At 34.7% G+C, this 17,350-nt stretch overlaps 7 protein-coding genes across 7 annotated transcripts; 3 read left to right on the top strand and 4 right to left on the bottom strand.

The window, feature by feature from the left end:
• Positions 1-1,129: 1,129 nt before the first annotated feature.
• On the bottom strand, positions 1,130-1,811 carry EV154DRAFT_526201 (uncharacterized protein). The gene is made up of 2 exons (XM_051603371.1): positions 1,705-1,811; positions 1,130-1,641 (listed from the first exon to the last, which is right to left on the bottom strand). Exons 1-2 carry the CDS (start codon positions 1,753-1,755, stop codon positions 1,462-1,464), a joined length of 231 nt encoding a protein of 76 aa, XP_051452349.1. The 5' UTR covers positions 1,756-1,811; the 3' UTR covers positions 1,130-1,461.
• A 3,534-nt stretch (positions 1,812-5,345) lies between these two features.
• On the bottom strand, positions 5,346-7,398 carry EV154DRAFT_68203 (uncharacterized protein). The gene is made up of 6 exons (XM_051607730.1): positions 6,965-7,398; positions 6,822-6,897; positions 6,529-6,762; positions 6,138-6,461; positions 5,933-6,076; positions 5,346-5,877 (listed from the first exon to the last, which is right to left on the bottom strand). Exons 1-6 carry the CDS (start codon positions 7,122-7,124, stop codon positions 5,454-5,456), a joined length of 1,362 nt encoding a protein of 453 aa, XP_051452348.1. The 5' UTR covers positions 7,125-7,398; the 3' UTR covers positions 5,346-5,453.
• Positions 7,399-10,847: 3,449 nt separating this feature from the next.
• Positions 10,848-11,950, bottom strand: EV154DRAFT_68161 (uncharacterized protein). Its single transcript, XM_051607729.1, has 2 exons — positions 11,428-11,950; positions 10,848-11,364 (listed from the first exon to the last, which is right to left on the bottom strand). Exons 1-2 carry the CDS (start codon positions 11,590-11,592, stop codon positions 10,912-10,914), a joined length of 618 nt encoding a protein of 205 aa, XP_051452347.1. The 5' UTR covers positions 11,593-11,950; the 3' UTR covers positions 10,848-10,911.
• On the top strand, positions 11,951-13,740 carry EV154DRAFT_555773 (uncharacterized protein; the record flags this gene model as incomplete). The annotated part of the gene is made up of 6 exons (XM_051605299.1): positions 11,951-12,359; positions 12,416-12,595; positions 12,693-12,736; positions 13,076-13,226; positions 13,351-13,370; positions 13,576-13,740. Exons 1-6 carry the CDS (start codon positions 12,314-12,316, stop codon positions 13,738-13,740), a joined length of 606 nt encoding a protein of 201 aa, XP_051452346.1. The 5' UTR covers positions 11,951-12,313.
• Positions 13,741-13,867: 127 nt separating this feature from the next.
• On the bottom strand, positions 13,868-14,748 carry EV154DRAFT_68117 (50S ribosomal protein L35). The gene is made up of 2 exons (XM_051607728.1): positions 14,221-14,748; positions 13,868-14,160 (listed from the first exon to the last, which is right to left on the bottom strand). The coding sequence occupies exons 1-2, from the start codon at positions 14,256-14,258 to the stop codon at positions 13,992-13,994; spliced, it is 207 nt and encodes a 68-aa protein (XP_051452345.1). The 5' UTR covers positions 14,259-14,748; the 3' UTR covers positions 13,868-13,991.
• EV154DRAFT_526184 (uncharacterized protein) lies at positions 14,377-15,807 on the top strand. The gene is made up of 5 exons (XM_051603370.1): positions 14,377-14,627; positions 14,685-14,856; positions 14,926-15,019; positions 15,082-15,163; positions 15,223-15,807. Exons 1-5 carry the CDS (start codon positions 14,563-14,565, stop codon positions 15,329-15,331), a joined length of 522 nt encoding a protein of 173 aa, XP_051452344.1. The 5' UTR covers positions 14,377-14,562; the 3' UTR covers positions 15,332-15,807.
• Positions 15,808-15,814: 7 nt separating this feature from the next.
• Positions 15,815-17,284, top strand: EV154DRAFT_451596 (S-adenosyl-L-methionine-dependent methyltransferase). Its single transcript, XM_051597251.1, has 4 exons — positions 15,815-16,069; positions 16,135-16,516; positions 16,594-16,782; positions 16,839-17,284. The coding sequence occupies exons 1-4, from the start codon at positions 15,926-15,928 to the stop codon at positions 17,117-17,119; spliced, it is 996 nt and encodes a 331-aa protein (XP_051452343.1). The 5' UTR covers positions 15,815-15,925; the 3' UTR covers positions 17,120-17,284.
• The last annotated feature ends 66 nt before the right edge of the window (positions 17,285-17,350 follow it).

Genomic DNA, 17,350 nt, shown 5'->3' with positions numbered 1-17,350 from the left:
GGATAAAATGAAAGTCGGTCCTATTCCTCTTGCTGTAGTTGCATAATACATCGTGTAGATGTTTAGACCGCCTTTTTGTGTTTCTGAGTACACAAGTATGATGTACAAAATCTCCATAAATAAGCAATCGTTTTATTAAAGTCTAATATAAGAGTCGTGCATGATCAACGCGTGCCTGAGTAACCATTTTATCTTTATAGCATGATTTAAGTTTACCTCGATCAATATTCTAAGATGTTCTCCTAACAGTCAAATTATCGGACATTTTTCTGACAAAACCCGTACCATGGTACAAGTGTCACCTTCTACTATTTGCTTAAAATGGTATAATAATTCGTATTTGGCGTAATAAATACATGGTGAAACCCGCCTCGATTATAAAACTGCGTATAGTAAAAAAACACCGAATTTGTTATCTACTATTTTCTGTGATAATTTTTTTTTCCTTCATTCGAATTGATTTTGAGGGGCCAAATCTCACCTGAAATGATTATTCTCTACACAAATTCGCTGTTCGTTTATAATGAGCCTAAAAAAGATTCGAGGAAATTATTACCAAGATCAATAATGATCTTTTGATTGTACGAATGGATAAAAAAACAATTATCAATTATTCCTAAGCTTAAGAAAAGTGGATTACTCTCAAACATACTATTTCTTAAGAACAATACTTATGATAGCTATGGGCCGGGATCTAACTGATATCAAATTTATAAATGGATACAGTGTTTGGCGTTTGAAATGCAAGATTTTCAAAATAGAAATCAAGGTTTTTTTTCAGCCAATCAAGATGTTTTCATTCATTTATTCATTCAAAAAAAAAAAATGCGGCCTTAGTCTACTTCAATTGACATCAATACCATTGATACATGCTGTTACTCAAATGCTGATAGACAAGTAACAAGTTCCGAATTGCTTTTATTTAAGCTTGGGCGGGATTTAGAACCTCTCTGTAGTGATTGCAGCTAGAATAAAAGAGGGGTTCTAGAATCCTCTAATTATCAGAATAAATTTTCACACAAATAAGCATGTTACATAATAATCATAAGACTTGTAAACAAAGAGTGATATAAATACTCGTATCAGACTTAGAGGATTCTCCTTAGTTTTTTTTTTCTTTTTATAAGAATATTGGAGTAAAACAGATCTTAGTTTTGAAAACCCTATTTACAACACTCTCTTCTATTATGCGTAAAGGCTCAAACAAATGGATAATTAGATAGACAATTGAGCTATTCTGACATAAGCCAACTCTTGTTTATAAATTTATAATTAAGACTCGTTTGCGTGATTTTCTGATTAAAGAAACAATTAAATCATCCTGACGTATACGGGCGCTTTTTTTTCGGTCACAAATAACACCCATTCAAAGACTTTTTCCGTCCGTTCTTCTCTTTCTTTTTATGTAGATTTTTTATAACACTGTCTTTTCATAGAGAAGTAATGGGTATTGTGAAAAGGTTAGTTATTGATAACTTTTGTTTTTAAAAACGCCCTTTTTTTTAAAACATGTATATATTTATATTTCCCTTTTTTATTATCACGCCTAAGGTTAGTCTTCACAATACAATCAAGACCTCCCCTTAACCGGTTGTAAGCATTGGGGGGGGGGGGAATTGAGTGGGTCGTCGTTAGCACAAGGTTTGATGATCAAATATGTGTAAGAAAAAGATCGCGTCTCTAAAAAAACGTAGAAAACTCTAGAAAAAGATATAGGTATAGACATTGCCTGTCCAACACCGTAAAAGCACGCATTGAGAAGCTGAAAAAGTATATCAGCCAATGTAGCAGAAAGTGGTCCCGCCAAAAAACTCATCCTTAAAAATATTCTGGAGTTGATAACTGTTTTGATTTTCTTGGCTTTTGTACTAGCATTTTTTTCTTATCTCAAAGGTTTCTGAAACAAACACAACCACAGATATACAAATAAAATTGACGAATGAGTTCTTGCAAAATACTCAAGACACACAAGATAATCAAGTCACACAAGCTAAAAGAAAGTCGCCCAAGGAAAGCACAACTTTTCAAAGCTTCGATTTGTCTACAGTATAAAGGAAGATGAAAGAGCTATCCTTAACAAAAATGGGGAATCCAAAGACATCCATGAGCTATCTGAATCCATCAAAGATGTTTCTGTGGCAGAGGATACTAAGGAAACTACGTTTATCTCCCTTGGGCACAGAAATTGTAAGTGTTTAACGACAACTACTTAAAAACATTCGTTTAACTCTGATTGTTGATATTAGGATCTTACTTTGGCGTACCAAACAACTCGAAAAATACCCACAATGAAGATTGGTTTTGAATCAATGTATATGGGGACCTATACGACAATCTATTTAATTTGCAGGAGAAGAGACAGCATTTACGATCAACCAGCATCACTTGACTCACATTACCGAAATGATTAGTCAACTTGGAACGCTTCGCTGCTTAAGCGCACGATTCTAAGAAAAATGATCGGTATTGTGAAATCAAGACCAAAGCCTGTTGAGAATGCCTATCACTCTCTTGCTTGTCGAGCTTGGGGTGTTGAAGAATTGCAAGTGAACCAAAAAGAAGGTATAATTATAAATGAGCTTTTTACAACTTCACCACAAAAAGAAGTGAAAGCAATGATGTATAAATTACCATATCTTTCGAATCGGAATTTTGCAACTTGCTCCGTTCCTCTTACGATGCAAGTACTATATCTTAAGAGAAAAGATCTTTTATGAAAGATGAATTACAAATTGTTTTTTATAAATAGTAAGTTTACTTGAATAAATGCATTTAATCATGCATAGTAGTAGTTAACAGTAATTTTTCTTTATTCTAGTGCCGAAAGCAATGTTCTGGATTTTAGAACTGGACCATCAGGCGGTAGGTTAATTATAGTCTCAAAGCTCAAACGGATATTAATATGAGTAATCATTTATTTTGTACGTAGTTCTGAGTGCCACAGTTTTGCTTGGAAGCGCATCAAAGAATTGAGCGACAAAAATATCAAACTTGATTTTATTTTATCGTTCAATTCAAACAATGGGCTGGACGAGATTTTTTTCACCCGAAGACAAAAGCAGTAATAGTACGAGCAAGAAAGAACAAAGAAAAAGTGATTTTGTCCGCGTCAAAATGCTCAAGTACTGGGCTACCGTTCTCCCATACAAAGAATGTCTAAATTATCTTGAATGTTGCTCATCCCATCTTTCGGGCCTGAAATTACAAATAATGTGTACAAAATTTATAACGATATCACCATACACTATTTGAAAAGAGAAGTTCGTCTTCCTAATAACAGCAACAACAACTCAAGCCTTTCTGTGTATCTCTCAACTATACTTTCATTGATGGTAAGTCATAGTATCTGTGTTAACCAGTTTGCTTCACTAACAAATTTTAAAATTCAAGGGTACCATACAACTATAAACCATAAGAAAGCTCAAGCCATACTCGAGATCTATGAACCCGACAGATTAATGAGAATCAAAAACAATCAATAATAATATAATTCTCAATATATAATCTGTAGCAAGATTATACTGGTGATGTGAGAGTGCCACTCTAATATTATAATTCAACCATATTAAAGGTCATTCTAAATACGACCTTTATTGGAGGAAATACGAGACAAAGCGCCGCATACTGGAGAAATTTCAGGTCAAATGAAAGAAATTGAAGAGTCTGAACCAGGAAAATTTCATGGAGAGTGTTTGGGAGGTTCTGGCCTTTTAAATTAGGTATCAGTCGTCACATGTTGTGGAATAAGGTTGTTTGGAACCAAATTTTAGTAGAAACTCTTTCGGACATAATTCTGAAATGTTTTTCGTTAATTGATAAACAAAGAGATCTTCTGGATAATGTAAATTTTTAACATGTGATGATGCCTTTACAAACTCTTTAGCTTATTATGCTATCCTTATCAGAGCTTTCTTTGTGATCTAAACTTTTTAGATAATTTGGATTCTACTAACTCGGTTGATATGCTCTCTATCTAAAAAGGTTGACAGATTATTATTTTTTAAGTATTAATAAATCGTGCGACATTTTAATACTTTTAATGATATCCATCAAACCCGGCTATAATAATGAAAATAACTCGGTTCTTAATGAATAGAAATTCATCATAATTCAGCTCTCAGTAACAATGAACTATGCTGCTAATTATCCATATATTAAGATAAAAAACAGATATTTGATAATAATTACGGCTTTTTCACAATCGAATGACTAAAAGTCTCATTATTAACAAGAAATCAGTCAGTTCTCACTCTGAACATATACTGAGCTACAAAAACAAGGTATCTAGAACACAGAATAGTCATTATACTTAACTCTAATAAGTTTTATTATAATAAGGTTATACTTTCTTCCCCTTTTTTACTGATGGCTGTAAGGTCGACGGTCGGTGTTCATGTTGTACGAGCTGTTAGCGAGTATACAAGATGTCTTGTTCTCAAAGCTTATGGTTTTGTAAACCACTATTCTATGTCTCTCGAACATCACGAAACGCCCGTTAATAATATTTCTGTTATTGGTGCAGCCATCGAATCATCGAGATCAAGAATTCTTTTGGATAAACCTGACATTCTCTTCAAGCTCGCTACAGCTGTCAAACATGCTAAGCTCACTATAGATGACAAGAAATTTTCTGGTAAGTAACACTAAACATTGTTACTTTTTTATATATATAGAAACTAACTGTTTTGAGCATCTTAGCCTTATTTGTAATTATGTTTTGTGTCTTTAACATATATTTGCTTTGCTATGCATTAGCAAGTATTTATAATAACTGCATGGTTTCTCGCATTCGCGAAACGAAAAATGAAAGAAATTGGGATCTATACAATTACAGTGTGATGGATGTATTTAATACAATAAGCCAGACCTCGATTGAGAACAATGAAATTCCACTTTTCTCTAACGATGAATGGATTGATACTGAAATAAACCCAAGTGATGAAAATGCCAGGGACGCAACAAATAAATACAAAGAACCTGTGGATTATGATCATGAGTATCGTGATAAAGACCAAGATGACTACAATGAACAGTAGATTTAATCCGATGCGTTAATAAAAAAAAGGAGGACATCTTAAGTTTCATTTTAATAATAAAAAGTAAAGCGGTCAGAGTCTGGACCCAAATATTATTGTGTCATTCATTGATTTGAGAACACAAAGTGGATATGTCGTAATGCCACAATGGGACAGATATAAAGAGGCTTAAACAATGACATAATGAACAGGAATATGGAAAAGAGGGAGGCATACAAAATTTAAATTCTGTATTTAGTATTAAGCAGAAAATAATGCGAGATCCATTTCAAATAAGCGGCCGTTACAATTATTTTCAAAAAAAAAGAAACCCAGCATGCGCACGAGCCAACATCAGTTTTGTCACTTGTGTCATTAAGAATGTCGGGATTTATTAGTTCGATAAAGAACAAAAACAAAAAAAGGTGTGGGGGGTATTTAATTCTTTTGGAAGAATTGGTACATAATTTTACGAACAAATGAAGATAGAACGTCGGCTTCTTCTTGATAAAATGACATGATGATACCCATAGCAGCACTTGTCATCAAAACTTCAAAATGCTTTATCTTGAAAATCCAATGATGAGAATAAGCAATTTGATAAAAACTGGTAAGGGCTTTAGGTAAAACGTAAAGAGCCAATTCACTACGTCTCTTCTTGTCTTCAAGGAAAATAGAGGGGTAAGCACAGAAGAAACCGGCAAGGTAATAGATATATTTGGAATTGAAGCTTCCAACAAGACCCCTCTTGTACAACTGACGATGCATACAAATATAGTATTGATATAACGTAACAAATGTAGCTAAAAAGGCGCCGGATTTCATGGTTGCAATCGTGGTTTTAGACAACATGTTGACGGGACTAAATAAATTAATTTTTTTGTTTTCGCATAAATGACAATGCCACTATCACTTACTCTTTTTTAAAATGTTGTGTACGAAGTAATAACATGGGTACAAAATGAAGTGTGCCGTAAACTGGCAAGAAGCTCTTGAAAACATTGGTAAAACGATCAAAGACTGTAGCATAACAGCCATCAACCCAAGGATGAAGTATTTCACTGTAAAGATGTCAATATAAAAAAAAAAACGGCAGGGATATAACTGACAGATCTGCCTTACCAAGTAACTATATCTGATTCACTTGGCAATTGATGGACAAAGTCTAATGCATGCTGAGTAGGACGCAGTTTTTTGACAACGGAAATGGCATCTGCTGCTTTAATGGGTGCACCTCTGACGTTCAACGCATTGAGTTCCAATGCACCCTTTGGACATCTTGCAGCCTTTAACATAAATGCATAAAAATCGGGTGGTAAGGTGTCTGGTCTCATTGTATAAGCGTACAAAACTTGACCACAGGTCAACGCGAATAATAAGGCATCGCCATGTTTAAAATAGAAAATGTCTCGAGCCTTTCCGGCGTTATAAATGGCCTGCAAAGCTCTGTAATAATAATGATAAATATTAATTGGTAATTTTGGTGTCATTCTAATTCTAACTGTCAACTTACCTCACCAACATTTGCTGTGCAATATCAATACGTCTTTCCTTTTTTTCGAATAAAATACTCAAGCCGGCAACGGCACCACCGACTAACCCGTTTAATCGATCGTCTTTGCCGCGATATAAGCGCATACCGTTGTTGACAGATTTCCATAGTAATGCAAATGAACTGAACATGGCACCAAATCTGAGAGCGTCGATATTTTTGAAAGAAGCATCCAATATATTCGCTAATGGTGCTCTATGATTTTTTTTTAATATCATGCAGTAACCCAAAGTTTATAAAAAAGAAAAACATACTTTCCCCGCACTACTCTGATCAAGTATAAACAAAAATTGACAGAACCTCGTACACCGAAAGCTAAAACAAATGCTCCTATAGTGGTTTTAAAACAATAGTATGTAAGACAAAAATGATTGATGGTAAATATAGAAATCCTTACTAACGGCGCCTTTAATTGCATGTTGTATCACCTCCTTTGGCGTATTTGGCCTTGGCCAATCTTTGGTGTCGACACGTTCAGAAGGATTTCTTTTTAACTTTTCTACCAATCTTTGATAAGATTCGGTTCTTTGAAGTCTTTCATTCAAGTCGAACTTCATCTTTTGCACGGGACGTGTAAAGAAAATTTAATAACAAAGAAAAGGAAGGATGGGAAAAAAAAAGATTGTTTGATCCATTCAGACTGTAATAAGCCCTTGTTGGGGACTTGTGACGTTCATTTGCCCCAGGGTGATGATATCCTTCACGTGCTTTCATTGACTGTGTGCTACTGCTGCTAAAAAAGAAAAAGCACACACTCCATCAATGAAGAACATTGTTCATGCTTGAATGAAAAATAAAAAAAATAGAGGCTATTCAAAGACACATGAAAGCTCGTTTACTGTTATTTGTTTCATGTACAAAAAAAAAAAACGTATGATTTGTATGGATCTGTGAGAAATAAGCGCACGAATGAGCTAAATAATCCGATTTGATATTATGCAAAATTAAAACCTTTTAGGTTAACCCCTTCTTTTTTTTTTTTTACTTGCCTTCAACATTTTAGGAGATCTGTTTCCACATTTTATTATTTTTAAGGAATTCGAAAAGAACAGCAGACAATTTCCACCTTTGTTAACAAGATTAAGATCGCAATGTCTTCACATACATTTCCGAAAAAAAAAAAAAAAAAGAAAAGAAAAAAAAAGACTGTTTACGTCAGTCATGATAAATTAATCTCATTGATCGTACCTTGCCTAAATCCGACTCCTTTTCAAGTTAGTTAATATAATTTGAGTATACTTTATTTCTTTTTATTCTTGCATAAACGTATACCATCTGTCTGGTGCATGACACCTGGACCAAATAGAGCTCTATGGGAACGTCAGTTGACGAACTTCGTAAGCAAATTTCTAGCGAATCTTTGGATAGACAATAAAAGCATGTGGTGTACCATGTATTTCCTTAATAAATCACAAAAGTGTGAATGCCTTCTGGAGATTAGCGAAAAAAAAAATAGAGGGTCACAATTACGCATTGATTATTAACTCTATTTGCTTAAGGTATCAATCGTATTAGCTGATGAGTTATAAGGTACCTTATGTCAACGAAGACAAATTTGTAGTAATTTACGTAAATTCGAACAATCTATTACATAAACGATTTTACAAATTCATGGAACTTATTAACACAATTAGTCGACTTTAGGGGGTGGAGGATAGGGTCTTCCTTAACAAGTAATGATTGTCAATTTCATTATAGAGAAAATTTTAGTATATACCAGGGAATCTAAGATACTTGGTCAGTGATAACTACGCATTATATATACACATACACATATCTGCTCCATGGTAACTATTAGTTATTTCACATTATGATCAATCCTTCCACTATTGTAATAGAACGGTATAAATATTTTACCGGATAAAGCCCCATCTCAGTCAATGATGTTTACCCGGTAGTCTGGTATCCCTGACTACTGAAACAAAAGTTGACAGATCTAATTATTATTTTCCTACATCAATAATGCGCAGTTTCATCTATGTAGGAAAGTTCAGGTCGGACGGGTAATGTTCACTAAGATTATCATTTTTTTTTAAAAAAATAAGTAATTCACTTTCGTGAACCAGTTGTTTAAACAAAAATACAATCATCATTCCGGAGCAATATCGGCGAGTTAGTGTGACATACTCGAATTAGAGATGCGCCTCAGCAAGACAACTCCGCGACTGAAGTTGATATTGCAAATGATGCAAATGATGAATAAATAATCATTTATCAAGCTGTGTTAGTGACCAAGATGTTATTAGACGTCAGTGGGATTTTTACAAAATACCTGAATGGTTCCCAGAAATTTTGATTACCTGGGGTAAAGCTGTTAATCAAGCAAAATATTAATGATGTTGTATGTTATCTGAACAAAGCACGACTAGATAATGGATGGCAGGATAATGACGTTCAAAAATACTTTCTCAAGTAAAGCTGGCATATTATGTCATGCTTAATTATAAGATAATGCAAATAAGTAGGATTCGATATAACACAAACTGACGTTGTTAATTTAAAATTATTGCCGGAGAAGGCTGTAATATAATGCCAATAAATAAGGTGACAGATACTTTCCCGTTTCTGCAGCATGCCTTCGGGTCTGTTTAGTTGATGCATTTTATTCACAAAAGATACAATTATCGTGCTTAAAAAGAAGGTTATTTGTTATTAAAAAAAAAAGTGTGGCTCTGAGAATATCCGTCACATTATTTGAGCTTGTTTCACCAATAATTTTGTAAATGAAGGGATTAATTTAAACAGAGATTACTCTCTCAATGTTATTTGTTTCATGTCTGAAAACCAAACGCATGACTTTTTATAAGATATGAGAGCACAAAATGAACCAAATGATCCGATATGATATTATGCAAACAGTTTTACTTTTTTTTTTTTTTTTTCGACAGTCATCCTAATATGGAATAAAAGGTTACATTTCAATCGAGTAAAATGAAAGGAGCTTTTTTTTTTAGATTGTTATTTGTTAGGTAATTGGGGTTCTGCTGTTAACGGCTGCGTAAAATAATAAGCTGCATGAGATCAACACCCCCACCTCATACGTTTTTACGTAGATCCTAAAAATAACTATGTCGTCAAAAAATCTTTTACCATATGACCCATCTTGGGTTTCCTCAGAGTTAGACCTTACAAGAAAACGATATCAAAGGATTCAATTTTACTAATCAACGGACCAAATCTGGAGATGATTATAAGTAAAGGCTCAATGTGATACAAGATTTGAAAAAGGGCAAGATAGAAAAAAAAACCGTTGAAACGGAGGCTATAATTAAACCATGATGTCAATTCATATTTCCCGTGGTCGCTTCAGAAAAGGGCATTGAGCCATTTAAAGCGGGAATCTAAATGCATTCTAATTAAGCCGCAATATGTACTCCCTCTGTTTTGATTTATCATGGGGTCTCTTTTCTTTCTCTTGTAAAAGAAACAACGAAAATCATTTTTAGTTATTTAGTGAGGGGGAAGAAGTAGGATGCATGGCTTAAAAAAGATGTTCAAATAATAATATAATTTAAATAGTAACGCTATTAAAATAAGACGGTGTTACTTTTATTTTTTGTTTCTGAAAAAAAAAGGGCACGATTTAATTCCTATTGCCACACCACCTTTTTTTTTAAGATTTGGCTGGGTGACCCGAAAAGCAAAACAGCGTCGGAGTGATGACCTAGGTGGGTGATGATTCCATATCCAGCAAAATTACTGCAGGATACTTGTTTAGAGTCTAATCCACGATAGCTGTTTGATAATCGGTTCCTGAAATAGATAATTGCATAGAATTCCTGTGTTTAGATTTGAGGGTGCCACCTGTATCATTTGTTAAGCATATTCAGATTATATTCTGCTTTGATTCTCCTAGTAGGGGTGTGATACTGAATACGTTTTAATCGTGAAATCAGTGTGAGTTCAGCCACACCTTGTCTACCCGTCATTGACCCAGTCTAGGTAAAAAGAACTAGAAAGGTTATAGTCTAAAATATCAAGGCACCACAAACAAATAAGCTTTAACGGTATCTATCCAATGGCGCAGTTCAGGCTTGAACAGCTGACGTCGATAGCAGAAAAAAAAAATAGTTGCATATTTCGAGCTATAATGTGTGCTACAACACAAGCTTTCTTCCAGTGTGAGAACATATCGTGCGTCTCATCTATTTTATCACGGCAGGTTACTAGTCAAGCAACACGACATAAATCTTTAGTTAAGACCACGACAAATTAAGGCAAATTTACTTGATTTATTTTTTAGATGCCGATAGTAATATTGTAAACATACAGTGTATATGATATTTAGAAAAAAGAAAAGAGAGGGGGTATAATTACAAGAAAGGGAAAACCAGCTCCCCTTGATTATTTTGCAATGGTTGATAAGGGTAAGCACAATTCTGTGATTTGGAGGGTATAAGTCAATGGGGAAGGAGCCATAGATTTGATTGGCTGAGCACTTTTCAGCAGAGTATTTTCTTCTTTTGTATGCTGATGATGAATATTAGCAGCAGCTGATGGTAATCGGGTCAGCGATGCATGGACCTGACATAATTCATTTTTAACATCCAATTGTAATGTTTTGCCTTCTTGCATTCCTTTTTCGACTGTGATGATGAAACCTTTTTCGCTGTAGGATTGATATCTGATGTTGTTTGACTTTTTGGTCATGTTCTTTCTTAATAGAGAGCAGTGAATGGGTCGACGATGATCAAACATTGTCTTGATCTTCACAGGATCCATGGCGACAGCATAATACGCAAGTTTGGTTTCTGGATCGAATCTGACGGGATTGGCAAGTACTTGACCTAAATGAATCTATTAAAGTAATACAAAATGTTAGCATATATAAGGTAGGCCTATAAATAATTGAAAACGTACCAAGATTCCCCATTCATCTTTTGATGAACGAATAATTCGTTTTTCAATTTCGCATAAAGCAAATGATTGGAATAATTTACAGGTACGTTCAACTCTGACGAGATCAGTCATTGAGACGTATTCAAAGATATTTGAGATGATTTCAGATGGAAGAGAATAATTCATTTTTTTTTAATAGTACATTGAAGAAGACAGAAAATGGAAAAGAAGAAAACAAAAGTCAGCGCTTTTATATTAACAATGGCCAGAGTTACAAAAAGAGAAGATAGATAATAAATCAACCTCCGTGATTAAACCCAGATTACTTTTAACCTAAATGAGAATATGTAGAAAAAAAAAAAAAAGTTGTGGGTCCAAATATATTGATCGATAAACAAATCCGCACAGGATTCCGAATTTTAACAGTGATGAAAGAATAGAGGTCATTGTGCATAAATTTAGGAAAAGATCAAATCCTGATTAAGCTATGATTCTTCCTTTTTCCTTTATTGCATTCCCCAAGTTTCAATAATGATAATTCTTGTTTTTTTTTTTTTTTTTTTTTTTGTAAAAACTTTTTAGTTAGTATGGGTTCCCCGATCCTTTTTAGTTTTCTATCGGGGTTATTTGTCTTTTAAAAAAACAAGTAATTTATTCATGGATACAGTCAAGCCTATGGAATTTGGCGTTTACTCAAAAAAAGTCGGAACTTATAAAAAGTCGTGAGCTTAAAGTTTGTTTGTCAAACAGGCTAACTTAAACTGACTCGAAGATTGTGCCTAATTGATCGCATCTTCCACATCTGGGTTTTTGCTCCTCTCTCTCTTCCTGATAAAATATAACAAAATGTTGAACATTGTTTTTATAAAGATGAACAAGAAAATTTCTTTATGTAATTTACGATCCCATGGAGAATGTTGCAACACTTGTCGATGATCCCAGTGTTGATCTCAGTATACTTCTTGACATACTTACTTGAGTGTAAAGCGCCCTGAAAAAAAAAATGAAGAGTTCTCAGTTAAAAAGTTGAAGTTCTACAACGTTTACAAGGACCTCATCGTGAAAACATTCATAGACTGTGTGCTTGAAAATCCTCGAGAGCGCGGACTAGAGACATACATATTAATTACACCACTGCTTTATAGTGGAAGTATTACGAAAGGAGTCAATTATAAACCCATGCCAAAAGGTACGACTATTGCTCATTTTAACAAGTTTATGAGCAGGATTCTTAGTGTAATAAATCTTGATGCAACCTAGACGGGTTGTTATATTCTTTTCAATAGTACCTCTATTCGTAAACTCAGGCCGGTATTACGGAAAATTGAAAGTAAAGGCTGCAAAGACATATGTATACCTCCCCATTCATCCATTGTCCCATTTTGGGCATTAGTTAATAAGAAAACGAAGCGTGGTTGACTTATGGGCGAAGATATATCTAGTAGCATTAGCGATGTCAGTTATGATGTACTTATAAGTCATATTATAACTTTCAAATTACTTTAAATGCCAAATCACTAAATGTTACAGTAAACATTGTACTTATATGCACATGTTTCAGCAAGCGATTATGCTTAGTTATAAATGAGTAGACGACGGATGGGAAAAGGCCTGACGTTGTTTACGCGCCTGAGGGCAAACCACCCATCCTGATTGAGTATATGAATAGGATTATAAACTACCGCTTTCAGCATGTCACCGATATAAATTGTATCCAAATATTCTCATGTTTGCTATCAAAGGCTTTTCAAGTATTGAATTTAAGATAAAGTTTAAAGTTGTTGATGAAAACAGTTTCTGGATACGATATCCTAATTCTGGTTAAAGAAATTCTTGTCGGTATTATCTCATACCAGAATACATCGATAAATCTCCAATGGATCCAATGGTAGCTACTGTGGGATATTTTTTTGACTAGTAATGATATGTGTTTGGTTTCTCTAGAATATCAATTGTATTTTGTAGTATGTCCGCTTTCCAGATTTTTAAAGATCTGACAATGGAGTCATACCCATATGTATATGCGTAGAATCCATAGAGTTGTGTTTAGAAAATTTAAAAAGATAAAGATGACAAGATACGAGGAGAAGCTGTGAAAGAAATCTTAGACAATATTATATTAGTGAAAGCTTTGTACCAATAAACAAACAACGTAAGTTTATAATAAAGAGTATAAATACGGATGAATCAAACCGAGTCAACATTAACGAGGTCAGATACACCAAAGGCGATATATTAATGATTGCAAAACCATGGGATCATTGTAAAACAGTTTGCCCATTAAATCAAAATCAGGTCCAGTTCTACGGTAAAGTAAATGAATATGTATCTTAAGAATAATAAATTAATTAATGATACTTTCAATGAAATGATATCATACCTTTATTCCTTATCCTCTCTACGATACTCGTGCTACTACATCACACATAGATCTGACCATACCTCAATGGTTGCTGATTGCGATTGTACCACCTAAAATACGTCAGGGACTCCCCTTCTCTCTTTCCCATTTTTGCAACTATCATCATCATGTGTATCACATTAAAATCTTCTATTTATTATTTACAATCATAATTCCTTCATGTTTATTTAGAACAAGAATAGGGCAAAGCCTTTCTAAGCATTCGCTTTTGTGTCTTGTCAACAAATACAGTTCTAGAAAGACGGTTGGTTCTTTCAGCAGAGAAGCCGGAATTCAAATGACGAAGACCAACCTGCCAACGCTTATAGTTACCATTAGCAGTAGGCATGAATCTATTTAATTTTCCATTAGCCTTTCAACCTACTACCTTGTGACTCCCTTTTGTTGTTTACCTCTTCTTGGCTCCAGAATGAGACTTTAATTTGGACATGTTGCGGGCTGATTGTCCCAAAGGTGATAAAGTCTTTGTAATCAAATTTGTTGTAGAGTTAACTACAGTGCGTCTTTGTGTTAGTCATTCCATCGTTGGTTCACTGATCTTATTTTACCTAATGCACGAAACATAATTTGAAAGCAGGGGGGTTGAAATAAGAAAAACCATTTCTCCTCCCCCATATAAGGCCATCATTAAAGGGAAGATCACTTGTAACAGTCACTTTTTCCCGCATTTTTTCTTTAAGCTCAGTGTTCTTCACCTCTCAATCCCTCTTCACCACCCTTCTTACACACATATCATGACTAGCAGTAATGTAGACTCGAACCTTTTAAAAACCCAAATGAATTCACTGGAGCTGTTACAGTAAGCATCTATTAGCAACTTTTAAAACGTGATCATGACCATTGTATCAAATACTAGACGAAAGACACAATCTTTAGTTGACTGCAAAGCAACATTAATGTCAAAAACAGAGGTTTTAGATTCTAAAAAAAGTTTACTACAAGAAACAAATTCAGAAAGACAACGCTTACAACGAGAAAAGAAGTTATTACGAGAAATGCTGCAAAATATTAATCAGGATCTAGAATCGGTATGTATTTTATAAAACCAAAAATAAAGCCAAACGAGCCCAAATCTGACGGCCAATGTCATTAATTAGCTGCAAGAAGTCGAACAATCACTAACAAAAGAAAGTGACGATCTGGAACGATCTGTTAATAAAATAAAAAACGAACAGTATGAACCTTTGCAGGGTAAGAAACATTACGCGACACATAGAATGCGTGATAACTGATAGTCTCACCCCTTATTCTAGACCAAGTCAATGAAATTCGATTAAAGATTGGATTAAATAAATTACCACATATTCAGCAGGAACTGGAAGCAAGATTAGCAAAGTAATACAAATACGAGAAAAAATGTCTTGCTTCATAGACTGATCCAACTTTATCTGTAGAATATTAGAGGATAGAAGGGTGAAGTGGCAACAAGAAGAAAGCGAATCATCAGCGTCGCCTACAGGCAAGAGAAGAAGACTAGCCGCCGCTAGTAGATCCAGAAGATGAACCTTCTCACTACAAATAAAATTAAGCTTCTTCAACTATTTCCCGAGACTCTTCTTTTCGTTTTTTTGTTTTTTGTTTTCTTTCTTTTTATAATGTTCCCCCTCTTCTCGAAATTTTTTATTGATGGGCGCAAATAATTCAAGAAAGTTAAGTGACCCCACCTCATCACCAAAAGGGCTCATCGGCAAATTACATGGCAATTTACATAGAAAGCAATCCAGCACAAATACATCGGAGATAACCAGCAGTAATTTATCAAACAAGAAAAGTTTATTTAAGCGAAGATCCTCCGAGCAAGATGAAAGAGGGACCAATTCACCCATATCATCAATAGAGCAACTACCACTCAGCTCTAGTCCAATGATCACGGCGGCTGAAAAAGCATCTGCTCTATATGACCAAAACGTGGGGTCTTCAAATGATCCTTCTGTACCACAACAAATGGCATCCCGCTTAGCTAATTGTTCACTGGACAGAAATGATGATGATGATATTAATAATGATGATTTCCAATTGCAACTCAATAAAGTTCGGTCTAATAAACCACTAATAGAAACTTCACTGAGAGGCGATCCCACCTTACAGACCCAAGATATGTTGGTGCATAAATGGCTAAATAGTTATTCACCATCATCACCTACTCATTCCGAGCATAGACAAGATATTGTCTCGGATTTTTATCTTCGACCAAGTAACGACACGGATCGAAGAAAGCAAAAGGATAGGCAACAGAGACTAGTAAAGTTTAGCTGGAACAATTTAATGGGGGATTAATTAACATATGATTATTTCCAATTTTTTAGCATTATTTACTAAAACATATATGGAAAGGCATATATAGAGCAAACCTAATCGCTCCTGAAGTAATTGTTGACTGGTGCTGTGGCATAGGTGTGTGGGATATGGAAATGGCCACTCTGTTTCCGCAGGCGCAAGTCATTGGTGTCGATTTCAAGGAGGCCACACTGTCGAATCTGCAACACGAGTGCCCAAACCTTAAATTTAGACACGTTGTCATACATACCTATTCTACAGGCTTAGAGAGTTTTGACGATAGTTCGGTTGATTTTGTTATGATGAGAGATGTTTGGTTTATCAATGCTCCGCCATCCAAATGGATAAATGTCTTGAATGAATCCTTTCGAATTTTAAAACCGGGTGGCTGGATAGAAATGTCAGAACATTGTAAGTAGATATGTGTACGTGTATACATATGTGTGATTTTATCAGATTACCCATATTTAATTTTCAAGAAAATTTAGCTTTGGGTGTACTATCGCCAGGCCCTTGCACCCATAAAGTAAATATGTTCTTCAGAAAGTTTTTTGAAGATGCTGGTGTGGAGGCAGCCATTGCAGTCAAACTGAATCAGTTTTTAGAGGACACTGGATTTATAAAAATTACCAAAAAGTCAAGAGCAGTGCCGTTAGGTGAATGGGCAGATACAGATGGTAATGATTTAGTTGTATTTATCGGGTTCGGTTTCACTAACATTTCCCTTTTTTAGAGTTAAAATTGATCGGCTACCTGTCAAAAGATTGGTTAGAAAGAGGTCTGCGAAACCTTTCAAGCTGGATATGCAGTATAAACAGTGTCAGTACACAAGATATAAGTCGTCTTATTACTGCAAGTATGGAAGAAGAACTCGATGAATATCGTTCTTATATGGAGTGGACATCTTACACAGCGAGAAAACCACTCCATGATGGGCCACAAACTCCGACAGCAAAAAGTCGCCCTCCCACACCACCCACTGACAGTTCATCTATTTGTAGCAAACATTCATAAGCCAGGATTTTGATAGTCTTGATTTAAAATAATAACAGGTGTATTTTTATAGAGTGTACGTCTAATAAAGAGAGAAAGAGCGAAATAAAGACCCATAATGCATAAACAGAGTTTAAAATATATTTGAGTTTGATTTCTGTGTTCACTTTTTAGGCTTTTGTATAGCCGTAGAAGTGCTCTTATAGCCAGATACCACCAATCAGTAGACTTTTAAAATAAGGGAATCCAGAT

Source organism: Mucor mucedo (assembly GCF_025094135.1).
Source record: "Mucor mucedo strain NRRL 3635 chromosome Unknown EV154scaffold_148, whole genome shotgun sequence".
Taxonomy (NCBI): domain Eukaryota; kingdom Fungi; phylum Mucoromycota; class Mucoromycetes; order Mucorales; family Mucoraceae; genus Mucor; species Mucor mucedo.
The sequence above is the reverse complement of the archived record's forward strand: the minus strand, read 5'-3'. Positions and strand labels throughout refer to the sequence as shown.

Excerpts from the sequence above, each read along its gene's own strand:
- EV154DRAFT_526184 (XM_051603370.1), top strand. The coding sequence starts at position 14,563 with ATGACTAGCAGTAATGTAGACTCGAACCTTTTAAAAACCCAAATGAAT. Across the intron at positions 14,857-14,925 it reads TTAATCAGGATCTAGAATCG|CTGCAAGAAGTCGAACAATC; the intron begins GTATGTATTTTA and ends GTCATTAATTAG. Across the intron at positions 15,164-15,222 it reads CTGGAAGCAAGATTAGCAAA|AATATTAGAGGATAGAAGGG; the intron begins GTAATACAAATA and ends CTTTATCTGTAG.
- EV154DRAFT_68117 (XM_051607728.1), bottom strand. The coding sequence starts at position 14,258 with ATGTCCAAATTAAAGTCTCATTCTGGAGCCAAGAAGAG. Across the intron at positions 14,161-14,220 it reads CATTCTGGAGCCAAGAAGAG|ATTCATGCCTACTGCTAATG; the intron begins GTAAACAACAAA and ends AAAATTAAATAG.
- EV154DRAFT_526201 (XM_051603371.1), bottom strand. The coding sequence starts at position 1,755 with ATGCGTGCTTTTACGGTGTTGGACAGGCAATGTCTATACCTATATCTT. Across the intron at positions 1,642-1,704 it reads GTCTATACCTATATCTTTTT|CTTGTGCTAACGACGACCCA; the intron begins CTAGAGTTTTCT and ends TGATCATCAAAC.
- EV154DRAFT_68161 (XM_051607729.1), bottom strand. The coding sequence starts at position 11,592 with ATGAATTATTCTCTTCCATCTGAAATCATCTCAAATATCTTTGAATAC. Across the intron at positions 11,365-11,427 it reads AAGATGAATGGGGAATCTTG|ATTCATTTAGGTCAAGTACT; the intron begins GTACGTTTTCAA and ends TTACTTTAATAG.
- EV154DRAFT_68203 (XM_051607730.1), bottom strand. The coding sequence starts at position 7,124 with ATGAAGTTCGACTTGAATGAAAGACTTCAAAGAACCGAATCTTATCAA. Across the intron at positions 6,898-6,964 it reads TGCAATTAAAGGCGCCGTTA|GAGCATTTGTTTTAGCTTTC; the intron begins GTAAGGATTTCT and ends AAACCACTATAG. Across the intron at positions 6,763-6,821 it reads ATCAGAGTAGTGCGGGGAAA|AGCACCATTAGCGAATATAT; the intron begins GTATGTTTTTCT and ends AAAAAATCATAG.
- EV154DRAFT_451596 (XM_051597251.1), top strand. The coding sequence starts at position 15,926 with ATGTTGGTGCATAAATGGCTAAATAGTTATTCACCATCATCACCTACT. Across the intron at positions 16,517-16,593 it reads GATAGAAATGTCAGAACATT|CTTTGGGTGTACTATCGCCA; the intron begins GTAAGTAGATAT and ends AAGAAAATTTAG. Across the intron at positions 16,783-16,838 it reads TGAATGGGCAGATACAGATG|AGTTAAAATTGATCGGCTAC; the intron begins GTAATGATTTAG and ends TCCCTTTTTTAG.